The sequence below is a fragment of the Anoplopoma fimbria genome, chromosome 7, assembly GCF_027596085.1.
Source record: "Anoplopoma fimbria isolate UVic2021 breed Golden Eagle Sablefish chromosome 7, Afim_UVic_2022, whole genome shotgun sequence".
Lineage (NCBI taxonomy): Eukaryota > Metazoa > Chordata > Actinopteri > Perciformes > Anoplopomatidae > Anoplopoma > Anoplopoma fimbria.
Window position 1 is genome coordinate 6,900,784 of NC_072455.1, and position 17,479 is coordinate 6,918,262.

Sequence of the window (17,479 nt, forward strand, 5' to 3'; positions counted from 1 at the left end):
GAAAAGTTTGCTTTTAATCTCTCCAATAGAACTGTATCCGTCTGTTATCTTCACCCTCTCTTAATATAGTGATAGCATGCCAACTCCCACTCTAATTCTAAATAATAAAACCCTCATATTTTGGGGAATAGATCTGGCTTGATAATGAAGCCTTCCCCTACATATTTCTGTCCTGACACTTTGAGTAGAACTTTAAAGCTTTTGGAGGCGGTAGACGTCCGTTTAGCCGCAGATACTTTCACCAATGTGTAGCCGCTTTGTTCCCCCTGGGGAGAGAGGGATTCCAGGGTGTTTTCATTTTTACAGTGTGCATCACCACTGCATATATCCTCAACCCCTGCCTCGCTCCAAGCTCAAGCCTCCCTGGGTTGGAGAGTGAATAAATTGTGAAGGTAATCCCATGGCACGGGCTTGTACAGAAACCTGTGGCAAGATTTGATTGGATTTCTAACTGTTTGGCTGTCTGGATGGAAAGGGTATTTGTTGGTAATATGATTTAGAGCCAACTCTTGATGATGAGCACCAGTATCCTGAGCCAGACATATATATCAGACAAAAAATTATTAGAATAAGACCTGGGTGCGGATTGGTTTGGATTTAGTAGTTCCCAACCTCTAGTCCAATTAGATGACTAAAGGGGTTGCAAGCTGATTACTGGATAGGAAATCTCAAATAAATTCTACCACACATAATTCTATTTATTTTTTGAACTTTGCTTTTACCTTGTGAAATACTACATATTTTAACAGTTCACGACTCTAATGAAATGTGAAAATCTAAAATGAACTTCTCCCTACTAGGCAGCTTCAGGGCCCCTGACAAAGCCCTGCAATCCACGTGTGTGTTGCTTTGTGATGATTTCATTATTTCGCAACAAACTCAGTTTTTGTTGTGTTTAAAAAGTGCTCATTCCCAAATAAACGTGCCTTTATTCAAATATACATGAAATAATGGATACATGGCAAACCTGCTGCCAGGTAGAATAGCAATACTGTGTGGAGCATGTAAAGAGTCAGTGTGTATTGTGAGAAATGCCCTTGATGGATAGTCGTATTGGGGTGTAAAGAACCTATGACAAAACGTCACATGTAGATATGGCTTAATGTAAAGGGTCACTAACCAAAAAGATTGCAAACAAGCTGGGGGAGATGTCTGTTGCTGTAATGGCACTTCTATGTCGTGAAAGCAGCTAGTTGAAGCTTCAGTTAGTAAAACCATTGTCAAGGGAAATGTAAAATGAGTCTGCAGCTACTTCCTTCTCCAGATTTGAATAAACATCAGTAGTGGTTTTGGGTGTGCCTTGCATGTTTGTTTCTAATGCTACCAAGCACCTGGCTGAGATTCTCAACAAGCCAGCTGTTCAGCCCACAGCTCAGCACACTTTTTTAATTCACCTGCTTGCTGGAGGCTTTATTTGCTTCATGCTGCAAATAATTAATTCATAGTTCCTCATTCCCCGTCTTGACCACAAAGAAGTGCTAATTAGTGCAGGATTCCCCTGCCTTTCTTTTCCCAGTGACTGTGATTCCAGTTGTCCCAGAGAAAATAAAGGACTAAGATCTCGCTGTTGTATCAACGCTGTTTGACCTTGGTGAGAGCGTCTGTGTGTGTGTGTGCTTGTATTGCAGGTGGCTCTGTGTTTCTCTCCAGTGGGTAGTAAACTGAGGCTTCGCGGCAGGAAGTTCCCTGCAGTGGTAAACTGTACAGCCATCGACTGGTTCCACGAGTGGCCACAGGAGGCGCTGGAGTCGGTCAGCTTCAAGTTCCTCCAGGAGGTGGAGAATATTGACGTGAGAACATCTAATACTTTATTATACTCACAGTAATGAAGACAAACAAAAAAAGGTTTCCACACTCTGAAAATAATTTTGAATGTCACGCACTGTGTCACAATGATGTGATATTAATTTAAAAAGAAGACCAGAGGCCCTCGAAAATTTAATTCAGGAAATTATTGCTTTCCAGACAAATCTGGATAGTCATCTTCATTTTTTGTGAAGTAACCAGTTATGCTATTCACAACTCTTACAGATCCAAGTGAAGGAGTCAGTCAGTAAGTTCATGGCATACGTCCACATGAGTGTCAATCAGACGTCAAGGGAGTACCTGGCCAACGAGCGGCGCTACAACTACACTACGCCCAAGTCCTTCCTGGAGCAGATCAAGCTGTATCGCAGCCTGCTGGGCCAGAAGAGAAAAGATCTCACAACCAAGATGGAGCGGCTGGAGAACGGCCTGCAGAAGCTTAACAGCACCTCGGCCCAGGTACAGTCCACGAGCATCAATTAAATCTTGCCACAGGTTTCATACAACATTTTGCCTATTTTACTCTCAATCCTCAAAGCAGTATTTTACACACCATCCTGACCCATCCCATCCACGAACGAGGCTACATCTGTTATGTCTTATTTCATTTCACAAATCTATTTATGGCTTTTTTTATTTCCATATTTATATCCCAGAATTCCCGATAATTTTGGCAGTTGAAAAGCTGGTCAAATTAAATTCTGATTTCAGTTTTATAGGTGCTCAATACATATTCCAGATCATATCTGTAATAGATATATTGCCTTTGCACGGCTCTCAACATGGTGACGGATCTGCCGTCACAGCTGGATTAACTCTACCTGCCACTGATTGGACCTCATGTTTCGCCAACAGTTTGGAGTTGTTAAGATATCCGGCGAATTTGATGGCATATCTCTTTGCTATTTTCAAGAGCATGGAAGGAGCTCCAAATGGATTGCACAGTAATCCTAAAGCTAACCCCCAAGAATATCTGAAATAAATATCACTAGTGTTCTTTTTACAAATCAAGGGCCTTCATGTGGGGTCATAACCTCAGGTTAGACTTTGGTATTAGGGTTAGGAATAAATGCATATAAACCTGTGTCCAAAACACAAACACAATAATCTGGTTGAAGTTTTTTATTTGGAAATGTTACATATTTTGAAATCAGCTTCCTAAGATTAGGTTCATGCTCAATAAAAAATGCATCAATACATTTTTTTGTAAAGATATGTAATGCTCTGCATTAAGACTAATTCCATTATTTTTCATGCTGAGTCTTATTTTGATAACTGTTTCTGTTCTTGCAGTGGGGCACGTAATCTCTGTTATACAAAGAAGGCAAATTCATTTTTAGACTATTTAGAAACAGGTGGTTTTAAAAATGTATATTTGCGTAAATATTTTGCAGCCAAATCAAATAGTTTACAGGATATTCAACATTTTCTTCTTTATAATGCATTTAATACTTGACTTTTTCTTTGAAGGGCTGGTTCTATGGTAATAAAGTAGACCATGAATATGAGATATGAGTTTACAGATAATTACTGTCCCTCCTCTGCATTGCGCACTGTCTGTGGAGGCTCGCGCTACGGCGCCAAGCGCTAGTATAACCAAAGCTTAAAAAAGCCAGCAGACCTGGGACCAGCTAACCATCTGCCTCCTATCGAATAGTGTGATGAATGTATCCAAATGTTACGGAAAAAGTAAAAGTAATGTTTTCTATCGAACAACCTACTCAAGTAAGAGTAAGAACTGTGTTGTATTAAACTAACGTTTAATTAAGTCCTTTTGTTTATTTTGTCATGCAAAATGTTTATTTGAATCATTTCATGTTTCCATCTTTAATATCTACACCTGGATACATTCGTCCAAATGTTTACCGTCTCCACACCTTTGCAGAAAAGAGCTATATGAATAATGCAACACAGGGTTTGTGTGTGAGGCAGCCCTAATTATAGTGGCTCCACCACCCAGTGCAAGTGAATGTAAAACCACACGCACATACAAGATTTCACCCCTACACATGGTGCATTTCCACTGCTTTGCATAAACATGCCCACATATACCCACCCGCACAAGATCACACACATGCATAAACATTGCTTCCACATAAGTGACATCAATGTGTTGAAAGCCACAGAGTGTCCTGTGTTTTTGTTTCCCTCTGCCTGTTTCCTGTAGGAATGAGCTGACAGACACATATAGAGGGGCTGTATGGTAATATAGAAGACTTCTAATTAGAGAGCACACCTTTTACAGCAGCCAGCCACCATTAGTGCTCCCTGTGTTTGTTAGTGCAGCCACACTGATAGCCGCGCTACTATAAGTACTGTTATTTAACATTCTGTGCAAGAGGATCCGAGGCTCACCAGGGGCTGCTGTAGTCATGATAAACAAAAGGATGGAAGGTGTGCGTGTGTGTGTGCGTGTTGTGGGGCAGGGATTGTAGGATATGCTGTGTATGAGTCATCTATTCCCCAGAGGACAAATTAGTTCCATGTTTTTGTCCACTTTAATTTTGTGGAGGTTGTGTCCTTTCCAGTCTTGTGATAATAATACTAAAATAAGCTGGTAAAACTAGTTTAAGTGCAAGTAGTAATAATAGTATAAAAGGTATGAGCAGTAGTTAATCCTAGCAGTCAGCAGAGAGGTGTTTAAATAGAATCTCTAATCATAATCAGTTGCATCCTGATAGCTCTTTTTGCACTGGGAAAAAAGAAAAATAGCAGGTTTCCCTGATGACTTTCCAGAATTACTTTTCCCCTTCAAACACACACAAAGCTACATGTCTCTTTGAACCCATACTCACACACATCATACATGTGGATTAACAGCAATAGTCTCTTGCATTGGTATAAAATATTACAGTGGTTTTAATCCACATTTGCTGCAGTAGGTAATGACAGTTGGTTCTTCATGCATTCAGGGGCAGAAGCATGGATTTCCATCTACAGATAAACACAGATGTATTGAATATCACCCATGTCTCCCACCAATTAGTCGTGTCCCCCCCCACACACACACACACACACACACCTATTCATCATGTTGATGACTCACTTGGCGCTCGTCAAATGTTCGATCTTTTTCTCAGAATGGTCGCAACCCAAAAGGGCTGTCTTCTCTCCGGCCTGATTTCCTGTTTGTTAATTAGCTGAAAGACAAGCATGAAAAACGGTCTGTTTTTATTTCCCCAGTGCAACATTCTGCAGGAGTCGGACAGTAATGCAGAGCCCCATTTGTCAGGGAGTTATGAGGAGTTTCTAACAGCTTTAATTTTCCCTTTATGACACACACCGTGTGTGCCGATAGCAGCTCTTGATATAAAGCTGTTATTTTCTTTCCAGATATGCATGCAATTCTTTTTTCTGGCCCTTTATCTATTTGGAAAGATTCTTTTTTTTTTAGTAAGGGATTAAAGGTCAAATTCATGGTTGATGGCACAATCCTGCAGAGCACAGAATTGTATCCGCAAAGATTAAGGCCCTTTGAGAAGCTTATTTGCTCGACTTTCCTAAAGCACAAAGTCCTTTCTATGCTTTGAAGAATTGAGTGCATGTTTAGGTTTCAATTAATTTGACATCGGCTTGATCAGCAATAGTATTACTAATAAGATCCAACAGGGATACAAACAACAAAACAAATGGTCGGCCCTTCAAACCCGCCTGAGAGATTCAATTAGATGATAGCGATAGATTCATTATTGGCCCTGATATACACACTGATTGCTGCTTATATCATTTAATGAGACAAAAATAGATTATTGTTAGCAGCCCAACCCTGTGCTCTATCGACTACTCAACTCATATCTGTGTATGTGTTCTTTTTCTTCCTCCCATCGTAAGCAGACTTCACACGCACAAACACAAACAAACATCTTCGAATTTGCTAAATTTATCTTGAATGCTAAGTTAAAATACATGGACTTATACTTATTCTTAGAGCTTAAATTTAATCTTTTCAAGGTTACCTTTCAGTTTGAGTTAGGGGTGATATACATGTATATATACACAGAGCAGTATTTCATTCTGGTCTAGCGAACATGATTCAGTCTTGAGTTAGGTATCATCCAGTCACATCTTCCTGACCTCTTGGTCTCACTGTCTCATTCTCTGGTAGGTGGATGACCTCAAGGCCAAGCTGGCTGCTCAGGAAGTGGAACTCAAGCAGAAGAACGAGGACGCTGACAGTCTGATCAAGGCAAGAACATGTGCTATTTATATGGTATTTTCTCACGTACAGTACAGGACCTCTAGTGGTATCTGCCATGCAGATAGTTTGGCTTCTTTGGGCCCTGGTTTTGAGATATCTGCTGAGATTTCTTGTTGTTTTTCGCATATGGAACTACTGTTTCTGCCACTCGTTTCTCAGCAAGTTACCAAGGGCAAATTATTACAATTTGCATAATAATTAACATGTAATTCCAATGTTTTCGCTTCTTCAAGATAAAACTAGACACCTTGTTTGTTATTTATTTCATTGTATCCATGCTATGAAAACTAAACCACCATTAGCCCAGAAATATATCCTTTTTGGTCCCCCCAGGTGGTTGGGATAGAAACTGAGAAGGTGTCCAAGGAGAAGGCAGTCGCTGATGAGGAAGAGCAAAAGGTGGCAGCCATTGCTGTGGTGGTCAGCGGCAAACAGAGAGACTGTGAGCAGGACTTGGCCAAGGCTGAACCAGCTCTCCTTGCTGCTCAGGATGCCCTTAACACTCTCAACAAGGTCAGTTACTCTCATATTCCCGTCATGTCTTATTGATTCGCTCAATTACACCCTTTTCTCTTTGTTTTCTTCTTTTTAAAGAGGGGTTGTGTTATTTTCTCTTTGTTAGATTTCGTTTTTTCAAGATTCAGTCGAATAAGTACACACAGCCCTTGAACTATAGAGAAGATTATTGAATCACAGGCTTTATCTGAGTCTTTGCCAAAATAATGTCTTCTCTATGTTCTGCAGGCATTTTACTTCATCCTCGCATCCCGTGTAGGTTTATGAGCAGCCTCTGGGATTTCCAAAAGCCCCCTCTGTGTTTAAAGGTGCTCCCTGTTCAAACAAGCAGAACAGACAGTTCAATCACTGCTCTGAGCTCTCTAAAGAAGCCCTAATTAGAATGTTCTGTTGTCTTCTCAAAGTCAGCACAGGTTCTTCTTTCTTTAGTCTAATCCTATCCCTTTTCTCTCTCTTTTCCCCCAGCAGACAGCAGAGATAAGCAGTTGTTTTAGGATCAATTCAATCATAGCTCTTTTATTTTCCATCCATTATTCCCTCTGTCTTGCCTACCTCAGAACAACCTGACAGAGCTGAAGTCCTTCGGCTCTCCTGTGGCGGCGGTGACCAACGTAATAGCAGCAGTCATGGTCCTTAAAGCGCCTGGCGGTAAAGTCCCAAAAGATCGCAGCTGGAAGGCCGCAAAGGTGATGATGGCCAAAGTGGACGCCTTCCTGGACTCTCTGATAAACTTCAACAAGGAGAAGATCCCAGAGGCTTGCCTCAAAGCTATTCAGCCTTACCTGCAGGTGAGTATCTCAATTAGCCCTCATTTATTAAAGTCCTTTCTAACAGTGCACTGTGTGCAATGTCTGCTGCTTGGCACAAATTCACAAATATGTCCCACATTAAGCAGGGGCATGACAACCATGAGAGTGGCACATTATGGCTGCTGAGCGTCCAGATGACAGACGGAGAAAATCAACCAGTTAAATTATACTGTGTGCAAAACTCTGATTCAGTTCACAGATTATGGATGTAACATGATTGTATATGCTAAAAGAGCTTTAATATTTTGGTTGTGTTAAATCATGATCACCATCATGATTTTTTTTTTGTGTGTTTGTTCATCTCGTCGATCTCAGGATCCAGAGTTCCAGCCAGATCTGGTGGCCTCCAAGTCCAACGCGGCGGCCGGCCTGTGCTCTTGGGTTTTAAACATTGTCAAGTTCTACGAGGTTTACTGCGAGGTTGAACCCAAGCGACAGGCTCTGAGCAAGGCCAATGCAGAGCTGGCTGCTGCACAGGAGAAGCTGGCCGCCATTAAGAGCAAGATCAATGTAAGTCATTACATTGGAATGAAGATAGAGGAAATAAACAGTGGAATTGCTACATGCCAAGTATCTGTTTCAAAAGGAGCCATTCCAATATCTACAACCCTGAGGATATAATATGAAAGAAAGGACTTGAAGTCACTACGGAGTGTCTTTAAACTCTAGTTGGTGGGCTGATATTTGTACAAAACAGATTTTGGGCTGAATAATGACTTCAAACCCAGAAGATAGTAAAGTAAGATAAGAATTTAATGCCACAGAAAAATAATAAAAACAAACAGAGGCTATATGAAGAAGCAAAAATTCAGGATATGAATTATTTTATCAAGGCTTGAGTGACAGTTGACACATGAGTCATATACCACCAGCATTTCATCAATACAAAGCGTGCTATGTATTGATGCTAAGAGTGCTATTAAAGGCTTTTACTGTTCATTAATCTTAAAGCAAATCCATCAACCTAAAACTCTATTGGTGAAAGCTGCTGTAAATAATTGTTTCTCCGTGGCGTTTGACATTCAGCCCATCAGCCCAAGCAGAGTGCGGTGCTCGAGACGCTGCGACGGCTGCTTACATCAAACCCTGCCCAGTGACGGCTTGTAATAAGATCCAGCATGACTTCTCGCTGTCATTTTTCAGACCTCAGTCAGATCGCTTGAGTGTGGAGTGGGTTCGGAGCCAAGGGGAATTAGCAATGCTTAGACTAATCTACTGAACCTGTGTGCCTCTCCACCGATTAATCCTGTTTGTCCTTGTGCTAATTGCTTCCATATGCCAAATAAATCCATAGCGGACGGAATGATAACTTTTACCCAACTTTTCACACAGTCCCAAGTTTCTTTCATGGAGAGAGTTTAGCTTCCACTGTTCTTTGTCTCTGACTTTTCTTCAGGACATCGCTGTATTTTAACAAGTGCCAATTTGTGTCTATTCCTGTGTGTGTCTGTCTGTGTGTCTGTGGCGTATCAGCACCTTAATGAGAACCTGGCCAAGCTGACAGCCAAGTTTGAGAAAGCCACTGCAGACAAGCTGAAGTGCCAACAGGAAGCAGAGTCTACGGCACGCACCATTTCCCTGGCCAACCGCCTGGTGAGGAGGGCAACAGTGGGGTCACAAAGAGCACCAGCATCACACATACACACACACACACACACACACACACAGACTCTCATCTGTCTCACTCCTTCCCTCAGATAGATACAGTTTGTTAAAAACTGATTTATCAAAATCTTTATAAAAATAACATAAAAACATGGGGACTTGTCTGTCAGTATCACCATATGTTGTGCAGTGCAGGATAAAACTTGCCTGATATTGAACCTATTGATATTGAAGTAGTATAGATGATTTCTAACAAAGTATAAATGTGAATAGTAAAATAGAAACAGACAAACAGAAAAATATAGTAGCTTTTGCATGACACCACGTGTGCACAAACCTGTATTTATGCATACATATAGCCAAAAGCTATTTTTATATTTGCTTGTTGTTGCAGCTGTCTTTTTCTTAGGAGCACAGCACATATGTTTACACATACATATATAAATCCCACCTTCAGCTGCCAGTGTGTAGATGTGCTGCTGACAGCAGCACAACAAAAAGAGGAGTGTTAAAACTGTTAGTATTAATTATGCAGAAGAAGATTTCAAAAGGCCTGGCAGGAGCAACACAAGCATGAGAGGTTGTGCTCTGTTCGTCAGTCACAAATCTCAGCTTGCTGAAGAGTACAGTGTCTCCATGATGTAAGCCGAGACGTTCCAGTCAGTATCACAGTTTGGAAGAGACAAGATATTAAGGTGAACTTAATTGATCCCTGAAGGCGAGTGGGATCATTACTGCAGTAAACTAGAGGTGTAGGTACATGAGCAGAGAGGTGATAATCAATATGAAAACCTAATACAAAAGGACTTGAAGGTGGCAAGATGCTGTTGCCAAGGAGATTTTCTTGAGGCTGAGCTTCGACTACGGCAGCCGTAGATTAATTGAAATTTGATTTTCAGGGTGCCTGTGGAGAACATGCTACAGTAATGTAGGGAAAACAAAATAATGTGCTCTTGGCCTGTCCCTGTGTTTCAGGTGGGGGGTCTAGCATCAGAGAACGTTCGCTGGGCGGAGGCCATAGAAAACTTCAAGAAACAGGAGAGGACACTCTGTGGGGACGTCCTCCTCATCACCGCCTTCATCTCCTACCTGGGATACTTCACCAAACGCTACCGGCTCCAGCTCATGGATAACACCTGGAGGCCTTATCTCAGTCAGCTGGAGGTGGGTGGCCTCACTGGTGCATTAAGGGGTGATGGCTGACGTGCTCTCTCTCAAAAATGTAACTACATGTCAAGACTACAGCAGCTATGGAGATACCACATGGAGCTCTCAAGAACTATCTGTCAGCCTGGGATGCTTGTGGGGATCACTGAGAGCAAAGACAACATTTAAGGAAACAGATTTTATAACTTAATTTCTGTGGGTTATTATAACACTGCACTTACCAAAAGAATTACTGAAATCTAAAAAAACGACTGGGCAACAAGCATGAGCGGTCAGATGATCAGACAGATTTTGAACAAGATGACAGTTTTGGGAAGAAAACCACCACACAGACTGTCCAGCACAGCTCACACTGGGATTTATTCTACCAAGTACTGGACTCCAAAATGGCACCCAGTCACTTGAAAGGTCACTGCTGGCAAAGGACAGAAGCCCAAAAGGTTTTCTAACCTGCTGCACATGCTCAGTCGTGTTTGTCCTTCTCACCTCACAGACCTTATATTGGGATGATGTCACATTTGAATATGAGAAAGGTTTAGGAATATATTGCCTTTGTGGATTCAAAAAAATAATATTACAAAGATTAATAATTTACCTTGTTTGCAGTTTGAGGTGTCCTGTCAGCAGTTTTCCAGGCATCTCTTTTATGATGGTGATCTATGTTGGAAATGCTTTTGGCTCTGCAGGGGATTTTGTATCCAGCTCTCTTCATACATCTATGGGCTTACATCCCCATGATGTAGTCATAAATGCTATTTATTAGAGTATTACAATTAGTATTATTACTATTAATAGTAGTAGTAGTAGTAGTTTTTATATTCAACTGATTCAAACTGAATATGTACTCTGCGCTATCATCTGTAAGGTTCCCATCCCAGTGACCCCTGACCTGGACCCTCTGATCATGCTGACAGATGACGCCGACATCGCGGCGTGGCAGAACGAGGGGCTGCCCGCTGACAGGATGTCCACTGAGAACGCCACAATTCTCACTTCCTGCCAGCGCTGGCCCTTCATGGTGGATCCCCAGCTGCAAGGCATCAAGTGGATCAAAGCCAAATACGGCGAACAACTACGTGTCATCCGCATGGGACAGAGAGGGTAAGATGCTTTACGGTCAGATGTGCCTGTGGTCATCTTTGGAAGAAGATCTTGACATATGGATTCTGGGGCTTTGTCCTTAGGTACCTGGATTCCGTTGAGAGAGCACTGGCAGCAGGTGATGTGGTTCTGATAGAGAGCTTGGAGGAAACATTGGATCCTGTTCTTGGACCTCTGCTGGGCAGAGAAACCATTAAGAAGGGCAGGTAAAGAAGACTTCCACCTTTTAAAAACAACTTAACATTGTGAGTCAGGGCTGAGTATTAAACCTTACCTGCCGACAAAACAATCTCACCTCAAGGTTTGTTTAGTAGCTTTTAATCTTGTCGTATGTTCTCAATCAGCACATGGAGTTTACAGATATCTCATAGAAATGTAGATGTACAAATACATTATATTTTTAAAACAGTTCAAACTGGAACTCAACTTTTTAGACCAGAGCAGCTAATGCATGTCTACATAAGCCCTCAACACAAGTGTATAATATACTATTTCATAATAAACTTGTATAGTAGCAGCACTATAGCACTGCCTGCCTGGTTGACTCAATATATGTTTCATATTGACCTCTCATTAGCAAACATGTGATCTCGTCAGTGTTTCTACTGTGTTCTAGTCATGATGGACTTCAGATCAGATAACTTTCTTACAGATTTTTTATTTTGAGTGAAAACACTCTGGTCTTATCTCGAAGACTTTACATTTGTACATAATGTGATATAATTGTCAACAAACAAACAAACATCAATTACTTTATCACCATTAGAGTGAAATTATCAGACTGACACAAAACATCAGATGATCAAAGCTTTAATCAAATATATTATTATTAGTATATAACCTTCCATAAAGCAATACTGGTGGAACTTTAGCTGTAAAGCTGTCAACATCTGTTTGAGATGCAGGTTCTGGACCAACAATCTTTTTACATTCCTTACTGTAATACACACCTATTGTATGTATCAGATAAATAATACTCCAAGCTTTACAAAGTCAGTAAACACAAACAGCGGAATCAACCGTTCTCCTTCAAGTAATGATCATGAAAAATATTTTTCTTTATAAAAGAGACACTATAAGGTGACATAAAGTTAAAACAGACAGTATTGCATTGGAGTACTTTCTGAGAGCAACCAAATGGAAGGATAAGGCACACTCCTGCTGCAGTACATGCTCACTAGAGCAGCACATGTGTATAAATCTGCCACTTAAAATAGTCCCCAACAAATGTTGGACTACAGTGACGTTGCCTGAACATTACAGCAGCCAGCTGTTTCAGCAAATTACCGAGCCTTTTTTAATTTGCTACGAGGAACTTGTAACTAGTTGTAAAACAGTATAAAATGTAACACTGGTTCCTCTACATAAGCTACGTAAGTAAACGAAACCATCAGCAAGAATACTGGCTATATAGTTATTCTTAATGCCTGTCATCAGGTCCAATTCCCTGTGAAATCTGACAAAACAATGGACTCTAAGCAGGATCAACAGAAAGTCCTTCCTTTACTAGAGGGATGGGGAGCACAGGAGACCCAGAACCAAGACCAGGAGATGTTTCCTAAAGTAAATCTGATGCATAAAAACACAATAGCTTTTTTCCACAGGTACCGCCAAAATCAACACAAAGTGAAAATTCTGTTAGAAAATGAAACAATGAATCTGTGATCTGTATTTTAAATCTCCAGTAGGAATGGTGGAGCTTTAGAATAGGGAAGTCAAAAAGTATTGAGAGATTAGTTTTGTGTTTTTGTGGGATTTGTTGACAATATGAACCATATAGAATAACACCAGCCTAATAGTAAAATTGATAGTAAAGTGACATTCTAAGAGAACAAGTGTACTGTGCAGAAATCCTTTGTGCCTTACAGACAAGTGTACTAGACTTAACAAAGAGCAGTCATTCGTCTTAATACAGGAGCAAGTTTGACATAAGACCCTAGACTTGCAGTCATTAATGAATCCCCTTACCTGGTGTTTGCTTTGATAACGTCTTCCTATTTAAAATCTTTACCTCCATTTAGTGTCTCTCAGTGATCAAAAGCTTTCTGACTCTTGTTTACCAGGTACATAAAGATCGGAGACAAGGAGTGCGAGTACAACCCAAGTTTCCGTCTCATCCTACACACCAAGCTCGCCAGCCCTCATTACCAGCCTGAGCTGCAGGCCCAGTGCACCTTGATAAATTTCACAGTGACTAGAGACGGTCTGGAGGACCAGCTGCTGGCCGCCGTGGTCAGCATGGAGAGACCTGACCTGGAACAGCTGAAGGTGAGGAAGTCAGAGTGTCAGCGGAGGCAGAGAGATACACTACCTGATACAAATATTTTACAACAAAGAGGCATTATCATATGATCTCTTTTCATCTGATGTCCCAGGAATGTAAAAGTGAACTTGAGCAGACATGAAAGCAGTATCTGTCACACTCTTTAGGTGCTATCAGAGAACAAACAACCGTTGCACGCTGCACTCTTTTGAGTTCCACTCCTAACATCTCCTCTGTGCAGGTGTAATTAAAAGAAGCAGTGAGAGGAGTCTGGGGCCTCCAGCAGCCGGGCGTAACTCTCTCATTACCCATCTTACAGCTACACATCTGCAAGAAAACATTGTCCGTTTGAAACATCACAGGAGGCTGCAGGTCCAGTCTCTTTGATTCCAAAACAATCAGCTGGTGTCTTTGATTAATGGCAAACTAAGTGGATGTGTGATAATTATGGGGCTTTGGGTCCCTCACTTAGGGAGATTGGGACACTGGGCGGCTGTGTGTGTATGTGTGTCTAGCCCTTTTTACTCAGAGATTCCTCAATACTACTGCAAAGACCGGCCGCTATTACGCCTGCTTCGCTTTCTAACACTGAACCAAACAACGGTGGTGTGGGATTTTAGATGGCATGCTGGTATTCCCTCAGCAAAAGAGGTGTAATGTGTAACACAACAATGTTGTCGTCTAGTGTGTATGTGTGTGTAATCGTGCCATGCCGGCTGTCCGTTTTACACAGACATCGATTCAGCTCTGTGACTACCTCCGCTAACGGATTAGCGGCGGAACTACCCTGCCCCTCCCTCCCTGTCCTTATCTTTTATGCAGAACGGCAAGGTGGACTAACAGCACAACAGTCTGGCCTTATTAGGGACTTCTGAGTTTGTCCCTGTGTTTGTAGGAGCCTGTGGGTTCATGTGGATGTGGAAAATGGAGGTATTTTCAATTACTTTGAATAGTTATCCATGATTTCACCATTTCTTTAGTTTCCGTAATTCAAACATTTATTTTTCTTGTGTGAGTTGTTAACTGGCGCAATGGAGCTGATTCCAATAAAGGTTAGCCTCTGAGTTCTATATCTTGCAGGAAAACACTCAAGGACGCACATGTACACGGGTGTACACAAGTTCTGGCCTGTGGTTTCACACTAGTCCAGTCGTCTACAGGTGGCGGTAACAAGCCGAGATGACACACCTATGTGCCAATAAAGAGGATGAAGAAAACCCCTGTTAGTAAACATAACTTTTTCTTTTTTACAATACATTACCATGGACAAGATTCTTGTCTGGAATATATTGTAGGGATGAACAAGCTTTCCTCCAAAGTGATATTCCCTCATTTGGTGTTCTATCTTGTTTCTATGTCTGGGTCTGGGTTGGGATTGGAGACTCAACCAGGCCACAACACATAATTTTAATACTCATTTTGATGAGTATTAAAATTATGTGTGCATTCAGTGAGCCTCTGTGCCCTGCATGGGAATATCTGCATTTGTTTGCATTTTCCCACCCTTTTATTCATGATTTGTGTAGACCATCTGTATTCATAAAGGATCTTTCTCTGACATACAAAAATGAATGTATGCCCACTTGTGGGCAGCTAAACAACCTGAAAGCACAGAATTGAAGAGTTAATTACCTCTCCTGTTAGGCTTTTAGATGCTTTAAGTGGGGTTGAAACCCTGAAATTCTTGTCTGCTGCTGCGGTTCGAGTTCCCGTGAGCTGAAACGAGCTAAAACGAGCTGAAACTTGGCCCGATACCTGAAAATGATGTGCAAGTGCTTTCCAAGAAATATGACTCCAATGGGCCAGTCATCACAAAATATGCAGGATATGTCCACAAGACTACCTGTAACATAACCTGAATGTTTCATTAAAATCAACCTACTAATGCAACACAATTAGGGAATGGCATGACATAAATCAGAATTTAAATCAGAAACAGTTTGATCAATCATTGCAAAATTTACATGGTATGTTTTATAACAATGTTGAACCACAAACTATTTGAAGTCGGTCAAAGTTCATTAGTTTGATACATGGCCCTGGCTGCATTGTTTTGGCACAAATGTAGCCTTAAATCAATGACAATCTGTCCAAACATCACCACACTTTGTGGATATTTTGTATTAAGCTGTTGAAACTTGTCCCCAAGAAATATGAGTGGCGGGACTTTGTGTGCAATTACTCCTCGCACTTTCTTTAGGCAGAATATAACCAACTTAAGCGACTTTCCTCATCTTTGCTGCTGCTAGCGGCTTTGATTTTGATAATTGAGCTGCTTTTTTCATTCTGTTAACCAGAAAATGGATGTTATGGTACCCGCGATTGTTGCTTGAGGCTTTATTTTAATATGTATCTCGGTGTCTTTCGCTGCTAGATGCTCCATCCTTCACCATCTAGGCTCTACCCATGTCTGTCTGCTGTTTGCAAAACAGCTAAAATACTGAGGGGACTGCTGAGTCGGCTGAAAAATCTATGTGGGATTGTAACTTTCCACATTACATGTAGTTATTTAATTAAGTTGATTAAACAATCTGAGGAGCTTCAACCAGAGGTTAGAAATCTACTGGATTGCTTTACAGCACAGTGACTTTTTTTTAGCACAAACAGAAGTAAAGCCTGCTCAGACGGAGGGTATTATGGGAAACAGTACCTACTTGTTTACTCATAACAAGGCTGCTAAACTAAAGTTACTAACTCTCTTTGCTATGATGTCATTTATAAATTGATATAAAAACATTGTGCTTCTCACAACGTGTCATTATTTCTGCTCAGTATTGATGCCATCATTTCTCTCATTTGGTCAAAGTACTTACTGTGCAGGACCGCAAAAAGTGTTCATGACCTGGTTAGTTTGAAGTATCAACATCTTAGATAATGATAGGCATCAAAAGATAAAGTGTCAGCTTTTGAAACACAAACAATTCCCCATCATGTCGCAGTCACCGTGGATACGGTTCTTGTGGCACTCTTCCATTCATCATCAAGCTCCAGGAATTTGTAATTGTGTCTTGAAGCTGTCTTCAAAGGAGTTTCATCTTTTATTTTCATCATTCATTTATGTTCACACGTCCACCTCTCCGCAATCAAAGGAGAGGCAGAAAGGAGACTCTTAAAGCAGTATTTTCCTTTTTAATGTAAATTGACTGTCTTTGTTGTAAGGACCCTCGACTGTGAGGAGGAGGAGCTGTTGTTTCACTCTGTTGATGAGCCGTCACCAGCTGTAAGCTGTCATTGCTGGTCAGTGTATGGTCGGTACACTGTGTACAGTACAGCAGACTGTCGAGGAGTAACGAGCAGCAGATAGTTAGGAGATCCACAGTATGGTGTGAATGTAAATGTTCGTAATTACATGAAAATTCACTTGATCAAAGCTCCAGTGCCTAATGATGCCTCACGCCCGTCTCGTCGACAATCTGTGCTTTTCATGTCAGCTGATTGAAATGGATTAGCCGGTGGCACTAATGTACCACAGCAATTAGACAACACATTGACACACTTCCACTGTTCCTTAAATGCGTCTCTTGTTAGTCGAGGGGAAAGGAAAATCAGAAATCCTGGTCTGGCTGGCGGTCCATGGACAAATCAGCATTATTAATAAATGGAGAGCAGGAGTTATTTTAAGCCTCATGTCCCTCAGCAAAAAGTGAAATGTGATTTAATGAAGCTTATTTAATTAGCATTTCACTGAGATCGGAGGGTGAGAAAAAAACAAGATCTGGAACTCGCTTATCATTTTAATTATCACTGAAGTTGAAGGTGGGCGGTGGGGGGGTTTGCTGTGTTCACTACAACCACCTCCCTATCAAAACAAGGCCTGTAGAAAAGAAGTGCTAAATGGCTTTTTGTTGCCAGTAAACAACCTGCTCTGATAACATCAGCAGACTGATAGAGGAGTGAAAATTGGCTGTACCTGTTTATATTCTCAGAGTGACTTGCTGCCATTATACCTTTAATGAGGTTAGCGTTGCTACTCAGCCGTAAGACGACGGCCGGGTGAAAGAGCTCTCATTTAAC

General features: G+C 41.2%; 1 protein-coding gene across 3 annotated transcripts in view; it reads left to right on the forward strand.

The window, feature by feature from the left end:
- The window catches only part of dnah9 (dynein, axonemal, heavy chain 9), a 129,917-nt gene that overhangs the window by 73,244 nt on the left and 39,194 nt on the right, over positions 1-17,479 (forward strand). For 2 of the 3 annotated variants that reach the window (XM_054601309.1, XM_054601307.1), the window contains 11 exons: positions 1,629-1,790; positions 2,032-2,265; positions 5,912-5,992; positions 6,338-6,517; positions 7,078-7,308; positions 7,645-7,839; positions 8,803-8,922; positions 9,910-10,098; positions 10,967-11,202; positions 11,286-11,408; positions 13,266-13,470. In XM_054601309.1, the coding sequence (XP_054457284.1) occupies positions 1,629-1,790; positions 2,032-2,265; positions 5,912-5,992; positions 6,338-6,517; positions 7,078-7,308; positions 7,645-7,839; positions 8,803-8,922; positions 9,910-10,098; positions 10,967-11,202; positions 11,286-11,408; positions 13,266-13,470 (1,956 nt within the window). Of the gene's footprint in view, positions 1-1,628; positions 1,791-2,031; positions 2,266-5,911; positions 5,993-6,337; positions 6,518-7,077; positions 7,309-7,644; positions 7,840-8,802; positions 8,923-9,909; positions 10,099-10,530; positions 10,542-10,966; positions 11,203-11,285; positions 11,409-13,265; positions 13,471-17,479 lie in introns of all 3 variants that reach the window. The other variant, XM_054601310.1, reaches the window with a different exon arrangement.